This window comes from Vombatus ursinus, unplaced genomic scaffold (assembly GCF_900497805.2).
Source record: "Vombatus ursinus unplaced genomic scaffold, bare-nosed wombat genome assembly UNPS02014812.1, whole genome shotgun sequence".
Taxonomy (NCBI): Eukaryota; Metazoa; Chordata; class Mammalia; order Diprotodontia; family Vombatidae; genus Vombatus; species Vombatus ursinus.
Genome location: NW_020954590.1, coordinates 89,090,938 through 89,113,114, shown reverse-complemented (window position 1 = coordinate 89,113,114; position 22,177 = coordinate 89,090,938). Strand labels below are relative to the sequence as shown.

The following is a 22,177-nucleotide window of genomic DNA, read 5'->3' as shown; positions in this document are numbered from 1 at the left end:
TCTCATCCGCAAAATGAGCTGAGAAGGAAATGGTCAGATACAACTGAAAAACAATTGAGAACACACATGTAGATATAGAATAGACTTGTATCTTTAAATACCACCTATTTTAAATAACATTTGCATTTTTAACAGTGATCTTCCAGACCTTTAATACCTTAACCCAAAACAATGAATAATGTTGGAATTTCAGGCCCCAGTACATTGGAAAACTATTTAGGAGTGACATGATCATGATATTTATTGACTACCTGTGACACATTAGTGAAAACATGTATGGTAATGTGTATGTGTGTGTATAATAAGCTCCTTGAAGTCAAGGATGGTTTCTTACTCATCTTTGTATGCCACCCAGTAACTAGTTTTGTACAGAGTAGACAATAAACATTTGGTGATTTGAATACATATGTATATCTGTATATATACATACAAACAGATGCAGCTCTTAACTGTATGTGTATGTGTGTGTGTATATATATGTATATGTATATATATAAATAGATATGTAATGAGCTTGTGTCTGTATATACATATATATTTCCTAAAAAGAGCATTTATTTATTTTTATATTGCTAACTTATCATTTAAGCAAAGATTACCTTGGTGCTTAATATTATTACTGTTATTTATTTACAACATATTCAGAGGAAAAATTCCATAGGCAAAACCTATAAAGCTACTGGTAATAAGGGATTTTTGTGACCTTAATGAACTTTTGGAAACCATATCATTATGAAACTTAAGTTTGCAGGTAGCAAAAGGTTGAGAGAGATAGCCAGTATATTGGATGACAGAGACTAGGCATCAGGGAGACCTAATTGGAAGAGATTGTCCTGTTTTCAGAACGAAAGATAAGGCAACAGATTTGATTTGAGCCTTGTAGAGATTTCAAAAGTATTGGATATCTGTTGGCCCCTTAATGTGGTCCAGATTCTGTCACAAAGGAGAAAGACTTTAGATAGCACTGGGGAACAGATTGGGATTTATTGGAGGTATTGTAGTCAAAGATATCAAGGTCCACTATCCTAATTCCTGAAGTCTCCTCATATACAATGATGGTATAGTAGAATGAACTTTGGCCTGGGAGTCAGGAGACCAGAGTTGTATAACCTTGAGCACATCATCCCACCCCTCTTTCCAACTCTAAGCTTCTCTGATTATACACAGCAAGAAGTATATGCCCTGTTGTGGCTTAGGGCTGACCCTGGGTTCTTGAAGGCTGTCAGCAGAGTTCCTCCCAAACCAAAAGGGCTTCCAACAGGGTGAAAGTTGTTGTTGTCCTTCATTTTCTAAGAGAATCAATGACATCATGAGGTGATGTCTTGGCTTGCTTGTAAGTTGGATTTAAGCAAGGCAGACTTTCACAAAGTCATCAGCCTCATTCCCTCACTCTTCCCGAGTCATCAAAATCCAGCATCAGGACAAAAATCAAATGATTGGCAATGGCCCAGGATGCAGTGGATGACCTTGACATCTTTGATGGCTTTGATGTCTGAGTGCTCCACAGTTCCTTGCTTCAGCCATCTTCGTGGCCACCATTGGAACAAATTGTTCTCCTCCCCCCAGGGAAGTCTTCACGTGCTGTGGGTAGACATTCCCCTAACTTACCAATGGGTTTTGAGGCCTGTTAGTTGCCTTCAGCCTGAAACAGTATACTGGGGAGTGGCTTCTATGCATCCTACAGCTTCTTGGAGCCACGGGTGAGAGTTGGGTGAATCAAGTGGACACCAGAAGTGGACAAGCAGCCCTGAAAAAGGTTCAGCAAGCCCTCACACCAGAGGTCATAGTCTTCCTGAACACCCCATACACCCTAGCGGGATAGAGGACAGACCTAGTAATAGACAGTCTGTGTCTTGGTTGTCCAAGAAGTAGCCAAGTTCAGAGAGAGTGTGGCAACAAGGTTATGAATTATATTGTAAGCTAACTAAGTCATAGGAGGGTAGCAAACTGTCAGTGGAATGATAACTTACAGCAACAAAATTACAGATTGTTGAAGTATTGAAATAATAAAATAAAGAGATTATATGAATGATTTCGAATTTTTGATCGAGAACTAGGTATTAAAAAGTTACCATATATGATATTCAAATGGGTAGTTTCCTAACATATATTTGTCCTAATTAATTTTCTTACAGAATTCCCTCTCTATATTAAATATCAGCAATAACAATATTGATGAAATAAAAGACTTAGAAACACTGGAGAACCTAACTCAGCTTATAGCAGTTGACAACCAACTTCTTCATGTGAAGGTATTAAGGGAAATTTTGGTAGAGAATTTTTTACTTTTAATTGACTATAAAGTTTTCTACTTTAAAACCTGTCAGATCACTCTTAAGCTATACTATAAACCACAACTATTTGCATCTCTCTCCAAATCTCTTCCCCCTGGAATCCTTTTTTTAAGGAAAAAAGTAGTCGTTTTCATCCTTCGTTATTACCATGTTGGTGGGCTGTTTTATTTCATGGTAGTTGTAACAGGAGCTGTTTGGAAAGTTTGATCAAAGAATTTGAAGAGAGGTAATAGTAATCCTATTGCCAAAACTAAAAAAGAGTTTTAAGAATTATGCATGGTATTTAACTGCCTCAGTCAAGCCTTTATGGGATAGTTTTTTTAATTTTTTCTTCCAGATCTGTTATATTTAAAAACGTAATTCTAATTAATGCATAGATGAAGTTATAGTCTATCAATTTTCTGATTAATGTTGCTATGGAATTATTTTTTGTGATTTTAGGTGCATTTTTGTTGGGAGGTGATAAAAATGAGTATTTTACTTAATGTCTCCCCACTGGCTTTCTAGGCTGTCCCTCACTCAGAAATGACTGCCTGTCACATTCTGTTCCCATTATGTAGCATCTATGAGAACACTTTACTGTAAGTTACAAAGAGCTTTTGCGCACATTATCTCAGGGGCAATAGAGAAAGAACCCTAGATTTGATGTCAAGAAACCCAAGCTCCAAACCTCACTTGTGTGTGGCCTTGCCAAGGCACTTCACCTGTCCAAGCCTCAGTTTCCTCATCTGTAAAATAGGGATAAAAATACCCATAATTGCCTCACATATTGTAAGAATCAAATATGTATAAATCACTTGCAAATCTTGAAGCACTGCATAAATTTATGTTATTAATAAATCTTAAAATTTTATGTAACATAAGCAGCTATCATTTGATTCTCTCCTAGGTAACCTCCAAAATGTCATGTGATCCTGATTTTATAGACAAAGAAACACGTTCAGAAAGGTTGTTGAGAATGCCTAAGACAACAGACCCATGCTCAGGCTATGAGAACTAGCCAAGTGGTTAAGCAGAGGGATGCTCTGTCCCCACGGAGGCTGTGGCTGCAGATGTCTGCTCTCTTACATGTGTAACAATGCAGAGTCTCCCGAAAGGTTGGTTAGCTAGCTCAGTCACCGACTTAGGGTTTGGAGAAAAGCAAACCAGAGGATTTAGAGACTGACAGCTAAAGATGTCTGCTGAAAATCAGCAAACCAGAGTAGATTGCAAATGGGTTTTTAATCTCCTTGGGCAATATCTGCATGCCTGAAGCCAGGCGTTTGCAAAACTTCTGTGTTTAAATCTTTTTTTTTTTTTTTCCATTCTCCATGTTCATAGGAGATAGGAAGAGGGACAGGACCTGTGATTTCTCTGGTATAGGAAGAAACTCCTACTGCCAGTTCAGGTCAACACCTTCTCTGCGACTTAACATCTTAAGAAACTTGCTGAGGGCACTGAAAGGTTGTGACTGGACCAGGGTCATCCAGCCAGGATGTGTAAGAGGCAAGGACTTGGAGTTAGGTCATCCTGGCTCTGAAGCCACCTTGATTGCACGTCACTAGCTGCTGCTTCTTTTATGTCCGCCATGGACTCAGTAGTCTTTGGAGATTGGCCTGGGAACCTAACCATCGTGGGCAAAGCTTATGTGGGAAAATTTGTGTTCCTCGTTATCTTGTATTCCAAAAGTTAGCAGATTTTCAATTCAGAAAATCTGTGTTATGGTAGAGTCAAGTACCTACAAAAGATGTAATGTATATGAATGTTGGAAGTAACACAAGAGAACCTATTGAGGTTTTTTGGTTTTTGGTTGTAACACATTACAGGAAAAAAAGAAAGAAATATATGTAAGAAGTAAGATGAGTCCATGGGTTGGTAGGAGAGGCAGTGTGATGTAGTGGATATAGGGCCCTCCAAGTCTGGAAGACCTGGATTCAAGTTTGGACTCTGACCCATCCTGGCTTCCTGAAAGTCACCCTCTCAGTGCCCCGCAAACAACTTGATGATTATAAATTTCAGAGAACGTTCTGATCCACGTTGGTAAAAGGAGCCTTTGAGAAATTGCCAATTAATTGCCCATTGTCAATTAAATCACAGGTCTGGATCCCCCCAAAATATAATGCAGTTGGTCTTCCATTTATAGTTGTAAATATATTCTGATCTTGTCTACATGATGGTAAATGGATTTGTATGGAAAGAAATCAATAAATGCACTTATATCTGCTTGACTTTGGCATAATTAGTCCTGCAAAGCTATATAAGATTCTAATTCAAGGATTACAATGGTCCAGCAAGTAATAAAACCAATAATCCTGGAAGCCTGTCCATGCAGAGCCATGTCAATGGGACACTGCAATTCAAACTAAGTATTTTCTTTCAGAGTCTGCCGTGGCATTGTACAGATGAGCCTGACTAAATATAGAAATAAATAGATAACACATAAGGCTTTAAGGTTTTCAACACACTTTGCGTATATTATCGCATTTTATCATCACAACAACCCAGAGAGGTAGGTGATATTATTACCTCCATTTTACAGATAAGGAAACTGAAGTAACCAGAGGTCAGTGACTTGCTCAGGGTTATGTCGCCATTACCAGAGGCAGAATTGGAACTCAGATCTTTCTGAGAATTAGTTCTGCCCCACAAAATGCTGATTTGAAAACAGTATATTTGTTATGCCTTAATGCAGAAAGGTTTTTATACTAAGAAAAGCCTTTGTTAATGGCTCATACTTGGTTATGTTCCCATTCTGACTTAACTATTCTTTTAGAATTAATAATAAGAAGTGGAGAAAGTAATGGTTTTGACTTTAGCAGTAGGTTGTCGTTGGAAATATTGCCTCCAGTATGACCCAGAACCTAGGATGTTAGAGGTGGAAGAGACCTTGGGATTTTCCTAGTTCAGTGAGCACTTCATTTTGACAGATGAATCCAGCAAAGTTAAATGATCTACCCAGTGTAACTGTGCAGGTTAATGGCAATGTATAATTTTAGTTGAAGTAAAATTAACTTTGGGTTTCTGTGTTTATTTTACTAAACTTTTATTTGTGCATAAATCAAAAGCTTTTGACTATTATGGAAATGTTTTGCATGACTACACATGTATAACATAAATTGAATTGTTTGTCTTCTCAATGGGGGGGACAGAGGGGTAGGGAGGAAGGAAGGGAGAGAATTCAGAACTCAGTTTTAAACACGAATGTTAAAAATTGTTTTTACATGTAACTAGGGAAAAATAAAATACTTAGTGAAAAAAAAACCTAATGTTTTATCTATACAACAAAAAGTGAGAGTTTGGACATTTTCCAGGTAATTTGATTATGTAATTTAAGTCCAAAAAACTCTACATTAGGGCCAGAATTACATTTGCCTAATTATTTTAATCAAATGGATCTAGCCAGTCTTATTAAAAGTTTACAGAAATTGATAGTATGAAAAAATATATGTTAATCTTTTATGCCCACAAAGTTTAATAACTCAATACAATTTAAATAAATTGCAAGTTTATTCCATAGTAGGATTTTAGTTGTTTTATCAAATTTGTTTTATTGGCTTTAGGGTCATTATATTATTGTGTAATGTATTATTTTCAGGATAAATGGTAGAAATAAAAAAATTAACATGCTTGTCCATCAAACTAAATATTTGATTTATAAAACACAAATGAATAGACTGCTCTAAGCCTGTCATGTTTTCTGAGGTCTCAATTTATTTGGCCTTTGTTCATTATTGATTGTGGCAAGAATATTGTCCAAAAGATAAATTTATACTCTTCACAATTTAGTCAGGAACAAGGGGAAAATTATAGATTTTCTCAGGAAGATTATGACAGGTAGTCACAGTAGTGACAAATTGCTGTGTGTTGATACAGTTAGGGCAGTGGAGCTAGACGTTTCCAATAAAGATGAGAACAAACTGGTCAAATACAGGTTATAAAGGGCCATCCTTAATTGTGCAGAATTCGATTGCCCTTGCTGCAGATGTCCACAGAGGCACTAAGGCACTCACTCCTGCCTGTGAAATATAATTTGCTCTTCAGTACTTTGCAGGAGACCCCTAAGTGATAGCATGACATGATCATTTATCAAACCGACTGCCTAGAAAAGTGTCTGGTCCCTTTAGTATAGCTTATTGAAAGGCTCGAAAGTGAAAACATTTTATCTAAGACAGAAAGGCAATGAACAACCAGAGGATGTCCAAAGTATAATCATATTTCAGCACAGGGTTAGTATAGTCTTAGATAAATATACACCAGAGGGAATATGTTCAGAGTCATTTATCAAATGAGTAAAAGTTATCAAAAATCTAAAGGCCTGCTTCAGTAATCACAGGTTGTCTGTATAGATTTTAATTTGCTATTATTAGCTAATTTTTGGTCATAAATATATTGTCTTCAGTATTGTCCAAAAGTTTGATACACTCTTCTTGTCTTGGGACAAAAAGGTTTCCAATCTAAGGATAATTTATATGTAAAATATATGAGGTAATGAAGTCTTTATAGCCATTACTTAGAATCAAACAGATGTGTCCACTGAACAAACATTCAAGTGCCTAGGTGTGAAATCAGTAGGGCTGAGGCCCTACTCAATTTAAAAAATTTTTTTCTAAGGCAAGCCAAATTTTCCTAAGAGGGTTTAACCTATTAACTGTTATCACTAAGATTTCTACCTTTGCCTCACTTGTTACAGCTTCTCTTTTATCCTATTGACCAGCATTACAGAGGATAAAAATCTTAACAGAATAGTTTAATTATGTAAATACAGCCAAAGTTCCAATATTTAATATCTGTGTTTAATACATGTTTTTAGGTGAGAAAGGGGATTTCCGTTGAAACTTCACATAAAGTGATTTTTCCAGGAAGAATTTGGAGGGGGGGAAGGAGGAAGAACCTTACTAAAACACTCACCTTGCAAAAAAGATTTTGACATGAAGGGGGGTAAAAATAAGCAAAAATGGAAGGTAATAATACATGGCCAGCAGACTTGGTTAGTAGAAAGAATAATGCTGAAAGGAAGTGAGTTAGGATTGATAAAAAGCTATCTGACATTGAAGGCCAAGGAATGAACTTGAGTTAGGGGATAGAAGTAGGAGTTAATGCAAGATGGTAAGCTGTTGTGTGCAATGAGCATGATCTTAGAAAAAGGGGAGCTCGGGAGAACTGTGCCAACTGTGGGCTAGTACCTGAATCTCTCTGAACTCAGTTTCCTCCTCTAGAATGATTTTCATACTACTTACAGTCACAAACCTCATAGCTCTATTCTGAGGAAAGTGCTTTGCAAACTGCAGAGTACTTTGTATATGTGATTTGTTATGAGTCAAATGTGGATAGCAAGAACACATAAATTGACTTAATCTACAACTTCTCTATAATTTCTGCCTTCAGTATTTTCCTTCTAAAATGGGCTAGACCAATTTAAACAAGAGAAGATAGATCTTGGGCCTGCTGCCTGTTCCCACCCCTAAATTAGAGTGTGGCCAATGGGCCACACAGAATTAAATTCAAATGTCACCTTTTCTCTAACCTTCTGGTTCTGTGTAGAAGTACTGTGTAATGGGACATCTGTGTAAACTGACATTTTCTTTTTTCTTCTTTTTTTTCCCCCCCTTTGGCAGTTGGGGTTAAGTGACTTGCCCAGGGTCACACAGCTAGTAAGTGTCAAGTATTTGGTCTGAGCTCGGATTTGAACTCAGGTCCTCCTGACTTCAGGGCTGGTGCTCTACCCACTGTGCCACCTAATTGCCCCTAAACTGACATTTTCACTGATCTCTCCTTTTAATTGGGATTATTGTACACAGTCAACAAATTCCACCTGCAGAAAAGCCTAATATTTCCCAGCAGCAATTAGAAAGACAACTAGAATCAAGTTGATGAGTATATATAATTAATTCGGTGGCTTTTATAATATCATTGGCATCCCTCCATACTTTCTCATCCTGTGCAGTTTTTGTCTATGTTCACAGGTGAACCTACCCAGTGCACCTGAAACCCTCCTCTGGTTCTTTTAATATTTTGTGATTACTCAGAAAATTCAAATGTTATCCCTTGTTCTCACTACATTATTGACCTACCTCCTTTTCCAGGTAGTCATATGTCAAATCATCCTTGATGACATAGTGCAGCCTACTTAAACCCACCTACAATGTGTTTTACATAAGCCTTTCAACCATTTTGATTCTTCCCAGATCAGGGGGTACAGGATGAGGGGTTAGGGGTGTTGGTGTATGGCAGCGAGCCGTAAAATCAGAATGAGTATCACTCAGTGTGTAGGAGAGGCGCTTAGTGAACATGGGCGTGTGGTACCACATGGTGGAACTATAAGGAAGAACTGGAGTGTAAAGAATGCCATCAGAGCAATGTATGGTCAAAAAAAGATGGACTGGTCACATGGCAAGAGCTAAGGATAACTGGGATAACTGGTGGTTAGTCCAGCTGCTCTACAGGTATTCTCATGATATCAGGAGAAAGTGTGGAAGGGCCCCCATCATGTTGGGTGGACGGCTTGTGGTAAGCGTATGGACAAAAGTCACCCAGGATGGGGAGGCCCAGGCAGGAGGCAATCTATATTGTTAGACGGAACATCCACCTCAGGGAAAACAGCCCCATTTGAATATCTTTGCCAAGAAAGTACGAAAAGTAGGACACAACTGAAACAACTGAACAACAAATGGTGTTCCATGATTGATAGTTGTGCAGCATCACTGGGAAAATATGAAGAGGCAGTTTGGCATAAAGTATTGGACTTGAAGTCAGGAAAGCCAGCTTCTAATCCAATTTCAGATATTCATTAAATATGAGAACATAGGAAAATCATTTAACTTTTCAGAGCTTTGGTTTCTTCTTCTGTAGGATGGAGATAATAAATATTTTTCCTATCTACTTAAGAGAGTTGTTGTAAGGAAAATGCTTTAAATACCTTCAAAAACAATATATAAATATAAGTTGTTATAACATGGGTGTTACAGAGATGAGCTTTTGTGGCAATGAGAACTTTTACCTTCTAAATATTAAATTACTTTATTCCTTTTTAAAAACTGAAGGTATTTATATATATATTAAAATGCTATTGAAATAACTAACAAAATATGCATATAATTTTATGTATGTTATATATTAAAATATAATTGTTTATAATATAACCTAATATATTAAAATAATCAAATAATTAAAATATACTAGAACACTGTTAACTAATGTAATTTTGGTAGTGATAGAATACTGTGTCCTTCTCCTTTCATAATTACAGGATTTGGAGCTATTACTGAACAGGTTGCCCAAATTATGGAAAATGGATCTGAATGGAAATCCTGTCTGCCTCAAGCCAAAATACAGGGACAGACTGATCTTGATATCCAAATCTCTAGGTAAAATAACATATTACATGCACAACATTTTCTTTCAAAAATAAGCAAGTTTGGGGGTTTGTTAGCTTAATAGCTCATCAGCTTTCCTGTATGGTTATGAACATGACATTCATGTCTGTGCATTATCTACTTTAAAATATTTAGTAGTATTTTGGGGAGGAGGCAATCAGGGTTAAGTGACTTGCCCAGAGGCTGGATATGAACTCAAGTCCTTCTCACTCTGGGGCCAGTGCTCTATCCACTGTGCCACCATATTTATTATTCTTAGCAAATTTTGACCCTAATAATTAAAAAGGAGAAAGAGGGTATGAAGTATTTACCAACATCGTAATTGCTGATATTACAATAGAACATCTTGCTTTTAAAAAGAGCTCTCAAATAAAGTCATAATAGTAAGTAATAAGCATTTGACAACTTCTGTTGTTTAGCCAATCATTTATTGGGTTCTTTCTGAAGATCATGGGGCAGCTAGGTGGCACAGTGGATAGTGTGCCAGTCTTGGAGTTAGGAAGACCTGAGTTCAAATGTAGCTTCAGACACTAGCTGTGTGACCCTGGGCAAGTCACTTAACCCTGTTTGCCTCAGTTTCTTCATCTAGAAAATGAGCTGAAGAAGGAAAATGCAAACCACTCCAGTAGTTCTTCCAAGAAAAGCCCAAATGGGGTCATAGAGAGTCAGAGACAACTGAAAATGACTGAGCAACAAGAACAACAGTTTAAGATCATCTTGTGAAATATTTATAGATAAGTCACAAGAAGTTGAACTTCATGTTATTTCAACACTTAGATGATATTAGCTTATTAGGTGAGGTAGCATTCTTCAGTGGAAAGAACAGCCTCATGTGGTAGAAAGAATATTGATCTTGGGGTCAGGAAGACCTGGTTCAAATCTTGCCTCAAATGTTTCCTAGCTGTGTGACCCTGGGCAAGTCCTTTCACCTCTTGCAGTCTCAGTTTTCTCAGTTGTAAAATGAATGGGAGTGATGATGATGATGATGATGATGATGATGATGATGATAACGATAACGCCATACCCACAGGGTTGTGGTGAGAATCAAAAAAGATAATATAGGCAAAATGCTGTATACATGTGGTCTATTATTACTAATAATCACAAAACCTCATTTTGAATCCTGGTTCTGCTATTTAATACTTGTGTGACACTGGGAAAGTCATGTAACCTCTCTGGATCTTTGTTCCTTCTTCTGTAAATAAAATAGTTGGGCTAGATGAACTCTTAAGATCTCTTCCAGCTCTAAATCTATGGTACCATAATACTTATCCCTATTTGAAGGGGAATTTGTTTTAGAGATCCTTCCTTCATTCCCTACATTAAATCTTCAAATGCTGTATTCTAACTGTAGTAGGTGGAGAAAAGCACTTATTTGATGCTTAAGGTATTTTAATTTATTTTTATTTTTTATTTCCTTTATCATTATGAACCTGACAAACATCAACAGATATAAAATTTCCTCTAAAACTTTATTATACACAGCCTATTTTTTAAAAAGACGTGTTAAAATTTACATGCTAGTTTCAACAATGTCCTCTTTGAACTCTTCTGAACTTTGCTGTTTTCTGTCTTTTTTTTTTAATGTTTCATTGACACCTCTTTTCTTTTCTTCTTTTATTTGGTGTCACTATCACTAAGCCCCACTAACTCCCATAATCCCTTCCCTTTCCCACCTCCACTCCCAAAAAAAAAAATCTCTCCCTAATAACAAAATAAGCACGGGCAAGTAAAACAAGTCTAAGTACTTCTCATTCTTAGCCTCTCTAGTCCCTCACCTCTCTACAAAGAGGTGGAAAGCATACTTCATCATCAGTCTTCTGGAATCACAATTGCTAATTGTATTGTTTATAGTTCTAAAGTCTTTAATAGTTGTTTTCCTTTACAATGTTACAATCATTGTACACACTTTTCTCCTGGTTCTGCTCATTTCTCCCTGCAGGAGATACAAGTCCTCCCAGGTTTTTCTAAATTCATCTCTTTCATCATTTCTTATAGTACAATATTATATTGCCTTCATATTCCATAATTTGTTCATCTTTTCCTCAATTGATGGGTATCCACCTCTCTCTAATTTTCTGCTATAACAAAAAAGACTGCTAAAAATATTTTTGTGTATATGAGCCCTTTCCCTCTTTTTTAAAATTTCTTTGGAGTATGACTAGTAGTGATATCACCAGGTTGAAGAATATGCACATGTTAGTGACATTGGAGACATAATAACAAATTGTTTTTCATAATGGTTGGATCAGTTCACAGCTCCACCAGCAATGCACTTTTTTTTATCAATGTCTTATTTTTTTAATTTTTATTAATCTATTTTTAGTTTTTAACATTCACTTCCATAAGCTTTTGAGTTTTAAATTTTCTCCCCTTCCTTTCCCTTCCCCTTCCCCAAGACAGTGTGTACTCTGGTATAGGCTCTACATATACATTCCTATTAAACATATTTTCACATTAGTCATGTTGTAAAGAAGAATTAGAACCAATAGGAGGAACCAGAAGAAAGAAGAAACAAAACAAAACAGAAGAAAAAAAGAGCAAATAGTATGCTTCGATCTGCATTCAAACTCCATAGTTCTTTGTCTGCATGTGGATAGCATTTTCCATCATGAGACTTTTGGAGATGTCTTAGATCCCTGCATTCAGCAATGCATTTTTTAGCCTTTCCCTCTATAACTCTTCCAACTACTGTCATTTTTCTTGTTTGTCATCTTTATATCAATATGGTGAGTGTGAGACAAAACCTCAGAGCGTTTAATTTGCATTTCTCATATTATTAGTAACTTGTAGTATTTTTTTTTCATTTGGCTATAAATAGCTTGTCTTTTTTTTTTAATCTCTCTATTCATAGCTACTGGAGAATGCCCCTTGTTCTATATTTGAAATAATGAAAAAAAGTGACAAGGAAGGGGGCCTAGCAATATCAAATCTCAAAAATTGCAATAATTGTCAAAATTATCTAGTACTAGTTAAAAAATAGAAAAAAAAATAATCAGAGAAATGGATTAGGTACACAAAATCCAGAAACAACTGAGCATAGTAGCATGATATTTGATAAACTCAAAGATTCCAATTATTGGACTCACTGTATAGTAAAAACTGCCAAGACAAGTGGAAAACAATCTGACGGAAATTAAATGAAGACCAATATCTCACCCCCACCACATGTCATAATTTCCAAATGAAAGCTTATAAAAAGCCATATCACAAATTAGAGGACAGAGAAGGGACCAGGTTTGACCATTCTAGGTTAAAGAAGAGTTCTTGACTAAACTAGGAATGGAGAGAATCACAGGAGTAATTAACATAAAGTCTAAGTGTTTCTACATAAACAAAATAAATGATATAAAATTAGAAGGAAAATAATTGAGGGGAAAAACTTTGTGTCAGAGTTTTCTGATTAAGTCTGATAATAGTTTGGAGATATTTTTTAGTATAAACTTATTTTCTTTTAATTTGCTTTTTATGGAAACAAAGTACAGGGAATAAGAAGCTTTGATTAGCTAGTTTCCAATGAAGCAAGGGAATACTATTTCTTCTGTGATAATTGCTGTTTGAGAACCACTTTCTTAAAATTGGTATTTATCAGTCTGAGTCACTGATTTTTCTACTGTGAACTTAAAATTCAGTGTTACGAATGCAGTTCCTTTGAAGACGCCCTTGATCTTTGCCCAGTACTTGTGACTCTCCTACCCCACCTAATCAGTAGCAACATTTTGCCAGGTGAAATAACCCCTTTTTAATATCTTAACAAATCTTCAAGAGGTTAGCCAACCCCCAAAAAATCTCCACAGAATCAGAATCTACTAAATCACTAATGATTAGCTAATTATTGGGCAAGGATTAGACGTTTCATTCCTTATAAGGTGCTCAATAAATATTATCTATAATGTTTTTGTATTATTACTTCCTTTTATCCAAGAACACTTTAAGAAACTATATATCTTACCAGATTAGGATCCAGAAAAGGGACAATAAGTATAAGTGATTGGAAGAGTGACAATAAACATGTCTGAGTATTAAGAAAAACTGAGTGTTGAGGATTTAGTTATGTAAGACCCTTGGTCAGATATATGCTGTCTTAACAATAATTGGAATCAAGGTAAAAGAGAGAATCATTACCACAAGAATTTTTGGTTCTAAACTCTAACTTCACTTTCAGAAATTTTGTGACTTTTCTTAAAAAAAAAAAAAGGAGATACAGTATTAATGTTAAGCATTATCATTAATTCTTTGAATTATTAATGTTTTATCACAAGTTTTACTTTATAAGAATATGATTTAGTGTTTTTTGCACAAGTTTACCTTATTTATTTACATCTACCTCATTTCCAATTGGAAATGGAAGTCAATAGAAAAGCATTCACAGTACAAATTCATTTTACTAGAAATTATCTGTGTTAAGTAAAAGATTTCTGTATTCTGGGGGAGAAGGGGGTGGTGTAGTTAGAGAGGACAACAAAATATAGTGGAAAGAACACCAATGAACTGGAATTTGGAATGTCTGGTATTGAGTACTGACTCCAATATTTGCTAGCAGTACTACTATAGGCAAGTTAATCTGTCTGAGCCTCAGTTTCCTTATATATAGAATAAGAATACTACTCCCACTACAGCTCTCCCAAGGTTTTATAGGTTATATACATTTATAAATCAAAAGCCATCCTCATTTCTATATTTCACTAACAAATCAGGAAAAAATTACATATACCATTTAATGTAATAGTATAATGGAAAAACATCTGGGAATTAGCCTACCAAGAACACAGTTACAGGATCTTTATAAGTACAATTACAAAACAAATTTTATGGAAATAAAGGGAAAATTAATCAGTTCAGTATTCATAATATGGTAAAAAAAAAAGGTAATACTGTGTAAATCTATACGTTTAACACAGGAAAATCCTATTTAATCAAAATACCACCATGATACTTCATAGAATTAGAAAAATAATGTCAAAATTCATATGAAAGAACAAAAGATCAAGAATATCAAAGGAAATAATGAGAAAAGTTATGCTTACAGATTTACCATTAAGTAGTAATTATCAAATTTTTCCAGTATTGAGTAAGAAAATAGAAAAGTAGATCAGAACAAAAAACATAAGTGAAATTTAGAACTAAACGCTTACAGTTAAATCATGTTAATATACCAAATAACACAAAAGAGTGGGTAAAGTATTATTTAACAAAACTGCTTGGAAAACTAGGTAATGGTTAAGCATAATACAGGACTGTACCAGCATCTTATAGCATATAACACAATAAATCATAAGTGGATCAATTATCTAAATAGAAAAAAAAACACAAATTAGAGAATGAACTAATATACACTATATAAATGTGAGCATTGCCTTTTGGGGACATGCAGGAATATGACAAAATCTATCTCAGACACCAAAGAAATAAATAGGAGTTAGTTATAACCTAGAAACTAACTCATTTATTTTTAGTAACAGGTTTAGCTTTATCTAAATGTCATTTATTAGTGAAACTCTGTAGCTATCTAGGGGGCAATTTAATATACAAAAAGACAGGGAGAGCTTTCCATCTTCCATTTTTGCCCAGAGCAGTCTATTTTAAAATCACATTCTTTCTATAATACTGTGCTTAAAGTGCTTCACATCAACTCTCAAAGAACATCCTTTGCTATTATTCTTACCAAATAAGTGGGTATTGAAAGGACTCCGTTGTGTTGGCAAATGCATCCAGTTCTTGTTATGATGATGGTAAACGACCATTAATCATAAATTCAGTTATTAACTGCTATATACCAGGTCATGTATGCTACTCTTAGTAGACCTGAAAACAGGAATTATATAAAGAATATAAAAAGATTTTTATTAATTTTACAATCATCATTGATGCTCAGACATATGTGAATGTAGGTAATGTGTCTGTGATGTATTTTTATGTATTTCCTCTTGCATATTCCAGAAGAGATCACAACCCCTTCATATCTTTACCTTATGTGCAAGTACTACTAGAGGTGTTGTTCAGTCTTCTAATATATTGTAGACATCAAATAGAAAAGCTTCAAGTGTGGTCCCAGGAATAGAACACATCTAATCGCTGCCAAGGACCAGCCAAATTAAGTAGGAAGAAGTTTATCACAAGCATTTTGGCCAATAAATACTGAATTCTTTGGCCACACAGTTAAATTATTTGATACTTAACAACGCAGTTACTGCAAAACTGGAAAATGAACTGCCTACAGTTGTCCTTGATATGCATATAATCTTAAATCCTGTAGTGAAATGTCTTTACCCAATGGGGAAAAAATGGTTAAATTATATCGGTAGAAATTTGGGGTAAGTATATATTGTTTTGTTTTAATTTCTACCACTATGTGGGATTTTCCTTGGAGTTGTAGAATCTTATGGAAGAGAAAAGTGAGAGCCAGCAAAGTTAAGGAACTTGCCCTAGGTTTCTTTTACAGGTAAAATGTTTAATAACTTCTTATTAATTAAAATCATTATACTGTATATGTAAAACAAGATGCTAATTTGTAATATATGATAAAATATTTGGTTTTTCCTTAAGAAAACAAAAATGTTAAGTAAAATTTCATTAATACAAATTTTAGTCAGTATAAATAAAGCATTTTTAAATTTAATATCTGGTTTTTAAAGTATATGTTTTTTCTCCAGAAAGTCTTGACGGGAAAGAAATAAAAGAAGTAGAAAGACAATTCCTAATGAACTGGAAGGCATCCAAAGATGCCAAGAAAGACGTGAAGCAAAAGAATATGCTATGGGTCACTTCAGCCCCTTCAAGCAAAAGTAAGCCTTCTAATCACTGTACTTAAACAACACAAAAATTTGTTAAAAGAAGATATGAAGAAATTTAAAAGTCACTTAGTTGATTCTACATATGTTCATTGAATACCAAGCAAAAGCTACCTAGGAAGGTCATATTTCAAGAAGTTCAACAGCAGCAATAGCACTTTTAGCGTGTAAATAAATGCAGAGTGAATGAATACTGAATGATACTATTCTAGACATTGTGCAAAGGAAGTTAACTAAATATAGTCTCTGTCCTTATCTTACTATAAAAATAATTTAACATGAGATGTTCTCATCAGTATCATTTTGAGAAACATCATGCAGTGTCCAGGCCTTGGATGTCTAAAAGTGAGCACTTCTTTTTACACTGTACTACTAAGTTGGGACTTATTTTCTGCATTTTCCATAGGCAGCAGAAACAGGGTAGATACTATTCTCCTTCTCACAGAGAGCAAAAATGAGATATTGAATATTGAATACTCAGTACAGTTTTTGTCTAATCAGGAGAGTATACCAGATTGGTAGATGACACAAAGCAGGGAAACACCTAGCTAATACATTGGATGTCAGAGGCCAGATTCAAAAAAATCTTGACAGGCTAAAACATTGGGCCAGTTCATAAGGTGAAATTGGTAGAGATAAATATAAAGTTTTACACTTGAGTTAAAATGGTTTCTTTCACAAGTTTAAGGTAGGAGAGAAGTGTCTAGACAGCAATTTATCTTAAAAATAAGGATCTGGGATTTTGAGTAGATTTCATGCCCAATACAAAACAACAGTGTGATATGGCAACCAACAATATTAATGCAATTTTGTGCTGCACAAAGAGAGGCAGAGCATCCAGTAATAAGGAAGTCTGTATTCTACTATGGGCAGACCATACATCTGTGCTAAGGATATTGTGCCCAATCCTGAGCACCACTTTTAGAAAGGACTCTATTAAGCAAATGTCCAGAGCAGAACAGTGAAGGTGGTGCCTGAGCTTAAATCAACTCAATAGGAGGATCAGCTGGACAAACTTGATATGTTTACCCTGGGGAACAGAAGCCTTTTCAGGATGGGGCAAAGACACCTGTCCTTTAAGTATTTAAACCTAGGAGAGGTTTAGACTAGTTCTGCTCAGCCCTAGAAGGCAAAGCTAGTAGCAATGGTAGGAGTCACAGAGAGGCAAATTTAAGCTTGGTTTAAGGAACACTCTCCTGACAATAAGAAACACACAAAAGTGGCACAGGCTGACTCAGGAGGAGGGGATTCCCCTTTCTTCTATGTATTTCAGCAAAGGCGATGACCAGGTGTCAGATATCAGGTAGAAAAAATTCCTGAAAGGAAGTGTGATTCGGACAAGGTGGCGTCTGTGATCCCTTTCAACTCCAAAATGTGATCCTGTCACTCTGTCATGTATTTCGAGGCCCTCATGACCCTCTTTAGGAAGGGATAGGAAGGTAACGAAAACAAGAGGGAAGGGGGCACGATACGCAGGTTTGTGATTTGGGCGTCTTTTCCCCTGGCGTATCAGTTTCTCAGGAAATAGACTATCTTCATTTGATATCCAGTCACAAATATACCTATGACAACAGATAAGGAAGGAAATACATAAATCAACTGCCTTGGAGAATCCAACGAGGAAAAAACAATGGGTTTTATCTCTCTTGAGTTTAGGAGGGGATATGGTATCCTCTCCTAAACTCAAAGGGTAGAACTGGCCTTAATATTGTTATTAAATTCAAGAAAAAAACTTTCTCTCCAGAGTCTCAAAGCCACTTATAAATGTTACAGAATTTGGGGGGTGAGGGGAGGTAGAAGCCACGTCAGTGGGATTTCCTCACTAGACAACTCACAGTGTGGAAACTCCCATTGAGAACAGCAATTCATTTGCATCTTAGAGAGTCTTAGAGAGTTATCCATGTCATTGAAAGGTTAAACTAGTATTTGTCAGAGACACGACTTAAAACCCAGGTGTTAATGTCTCCAAAGCAGGCCCTGTATCCATTATACAACACTTTCACACAGGATTTAATATAGCTCTCATCTTTGAGAATGTACTATGCTGAGGATAAAAATGCTATCTTCTTCCCAGAGTGTGGCTCCTTAAAATATAGAAGCCCAAAACTGTAAAATTTGTGTGTTCCCTCTCTCCTCGGCCCAACACTCACTGGTATCCTTCTGCAAAGGCCTGTACTCTTTAGGCACAAGCAATTCATTGTCCTACACCAAAAAAAGCAAGCACATCTATACTGACTCCGGAGTCTCTATCACATTCAACATTTTGTTGAGCTTATCTGTGGACATATCCTACAACTCCTTGTAAACTTTAAGCTCTTTGAAGGCAGGGACTATGTTGATTTTCATCTTTGAATCAGCAATACCTAGCATAGTTACTTTAGATAGAACTATTTGTTTAATTTAATCAAATTCATAATTGATGGTTAAGATAATCCTTTAAAGGTGATCAAATAAAATTTGCATTTCAATTAATAGAATATATTAAACTGAGATAGAAAATAGAATAAACTATTACATATGTAACAATTTTATATATATTTTGTAGTAGTTGAAGGTTAATCATTGTTGTACACCCAAACAATGACCTCAAATTTAAAAAAAAAAAAGTCTTATCAGTGTTATGTATGTTTATATCACAGTCATTTCTGGAAAACTTCCTTTATAAAAAACAAAAACGTGATCCATTGACCACATCTGACAATAAATACAGCATTCTGCTCTCATAGGTTCTCCTCTTGCCACTTTGGAGAAGAGGGAAACAGGTGTCATGGTCTAATCTCTGGAACCAAGGTTGTGTTTTCAGTGACTTCAAAGTTCATTTTCACTTTAAGAATCTTTTCATTTAATGTTCATCCGAATCTTCTCATGTTTCTCTGAATTCCTGAAACTTGTCATGTCTTTATGCACATTAATATTCCATTCCATTCATGTGTACAGCTTATTTCACAGATAAAATGAGTTTTGTCAGATTGTTTGAGAAGTTGATTCTGACCAAAAATGTAGTTAGATAACAGAATCCTATGCAGATTTATATAAACTTAATATGGTTTGAATTAGTAGGTACTTCTGCATGTTGGAATTAGCCTAGCCTCACTATGACTTTCTGGCTTTCCTTAAAATCCAAGGCACTGGGGTTATTATTATTGTTTTGAAGGGATCCAGAACCTAGACTGGGCCAAACCCTGGAAATCCCTCTCTATTACTGACTTTCAATTGAAGTGGGACTAGTTAGAGGGTCATAAGGTCTTTGTCCCAAGATATTGAAATTTAGAGGATCACAGTACTTGTACTTCTTTGGCAGGTGAAAACAAATAAGCTTAGAACCTAATTTGCAAGAATAACTGAATGAAATGGTGGTCTTGCTTTTCCTTCTAGCTACATCCCATCCCTGACCCAGTCTCACCCTTCTCCCTCCTCTTAGCAGCAGCCTGTATAGAAGCTAGTCTTATGGACTAGTCTTGAGGACTCTTGTCTCCTCATAGCAATACAGTTTCCATAGTCTCTCTCCCCATGGAACTTGGAATCCTGAAGACTAGGCTATCTCCCTGAGAATCCCTGCCTCTAACTAAATTTATCTTTAAAGGTTCATTTAAGGGTGACTTTCCTGCTCCGCACTCTATAGAATGTTTTGTGGTGCTTTTCCTGGGCACCAGAATTGCTAGTTCTGTTATGGTTCTGTAATTCAGCCCCAGTTGGCCTATTATAAATAAGTTTTAAGGGACAAGTGAGACCGGTTAGAGGAGTGATACCACTGAATTCTGATTGATTCTAAAAATAAAGACTGATATTTTGAAACATACATTCTCCTCCTTTAAACCTTCATTTCCTGTCTTTTAGCCAGGAGGGTTTATAATATTTTGAAAAATTAAATTGAGGACTTTGAACATTGCATTCCTACATCCATAGTTATAATTAAGAATTCTAGCACCTGAGTAAAATTCAGTTGTTTGGGGGAGGGAGTTATCTGACATATGGCTATTTCTGTGCATGACTAGGCTAGAGATAAAGGTCATTGATTATGGGAATTTAAGAGGTTGAAGAATTGGGAGGCCGGGATGTTTAAAAAGAGATATTGGTTAATGGAAAAGATGACTGTGAGCTCGCTGCTGAATTCAACCTTGTAAGGTTCACCTCATCCCAGGCCTGGCATCTGCCCTTCCTGTGTTTTAAACCAGAATTCAGAAGTTTAAATTCTTAGGTATCATCTTCTTAACCATTTGTTCATTTTCTGATTCTGCTTTCTCTTCTGCATGTTTTGCCTTCAGTGGGTAACAGTGATTAAAAACATCACCTGTGCCCCTGTGGTATTTTTTTTTTATTTTTAATTTTTTAAAATTCTTTTCCCCTTGTGGTCTTTAGTTTCTTGCCTAGGACTTTTTAAACTTGGACAAAATTTTCTAGGCTTCTTTTGGGTAGTAAGTATCATTTGTGAATCACCAGAAGTGAGCCATAGGCATCCACTCTTTTCCAGATCTTAAGAGATTCTCTGTTACATCTGGGATGAAATGCTGACAAATAGCTAACAAGGCCTCACCCACTACCACTATTCTTTTTTCTTACTTTGACCTTTACCGGATGATTTTGTATCTGACAACACCTGTGAATCTGACTTATCATTCCTTGGAGGATGTGAGCAGCTTTCTTCTCAAAACACCTGTCTCTCTCTTCTTCAGGAAGAACTCCAAGTGTAACATTCTTCACACAAAAGCCAGCTTTTCCTCACAAGAATCAAGTGAAATGCTGTGTGTAAAGTTCCTGCACCATATAGATGTCACTATTCAAATTTCATTCTCAGTTTTTTTAAGCATTATTAATCATTTAAAGTATAATTGTAAATATTCTGATGGCTTGGCATGTTGAATTTACACTTCTTTTTTCATTTGCAAAAATATGCTTTTAATTCTTTGTATACACAGGTGACTTTGAATCAACCCATCAACGAATTCCTGGTTATTACGGTACCCCACAGGTGGGTAAAGCAAACTTAACCTTTTTCTCTTACATACAGAGATGTCCTCAAAACCGAAGAGAATGTCCCGAGGTGACAAAGGAAGTTAATATAAATTTTTTTGAAAAGATCAGATATGTTTCCTTCAAATGCCCAAGTGCTTTTTAAAAAAAGATTGGGATGAGGGGGAAGGGGTCCATATTGCTTCTTTTTCTAAAACCTTTAGTATTCCTGAACTACCTTTTGTTCTTTTTTCCAAAGCATGATTAAAGGAATGAATTCAAGGTTATCGAGCAAAAATATACTAAAATCAATTAATTAAAAATATATTATTATTATAATACAGTTTATTCCCATGACCTACTTATACAGTGACCATCTGTCCTGAATTTCCAGGGTCAGTCCTGATTTCAAATATTTTTCCTGTTGACTTTTCACATAAATAAATTTACTCTTTTTGAGGAGCCATTATTTTACTGGTATTCCTTCAGCCTATGCAGATTGCAATACCTTTTTGCTGAAGTGTTTGTGAGTTGCAGCAGTAAAAATAATAATCATCGTCATTATCTGGTGGTCAGTCTTTTGGTGATGAGCCTTTCAGCCCTTAGCTAGGTTCTCTGATCACAGACATATGGTCCATTTCCAGGTTAGAACTCATATGGGGAAGCCTTTCCCCCTTGGTAGGAACTATAAGGGCTTGTGCTCCAATGACATTACCATTGACAACCCATTTATCACTTCCAAATCATTATGAAACATCATAATAGGTATTTAAATATGGTCACGTTGTGA

General features: G+C 35.7%; 1 protein-coding gene across 1 annotated transcript in view; it reads left to right on the top strand.

Moving 5' to 3' along the window:
- Positions 1–22,177, top strand: part of LOC114054229 (protein phosphatase 1 regulatory subunit 42-like) — a 47,041-nt gene that overhangs the window by 10,211 nt on the left and 14,653 nt on the right. The window contains exons 5-8 of the mRNA XM_027877405.1: positions 2,136–2,252; positions 9,520–9,637; positions 16,300–16,431; positions 21,354–21,406. Coding sequence (XP_027733206.1) covers positions 2,136–2,252; positions 9,520–9,637; positions 16,300–16,431; positions 21,354–21,406 — 420 coding nt within the window. The remainder of the gene's footprint in view (positions 1–2,135; positions 2,253–9,519; positions 9,638–16,299; positions 16,432–21,353; positions 21,407–22,177) is intronic.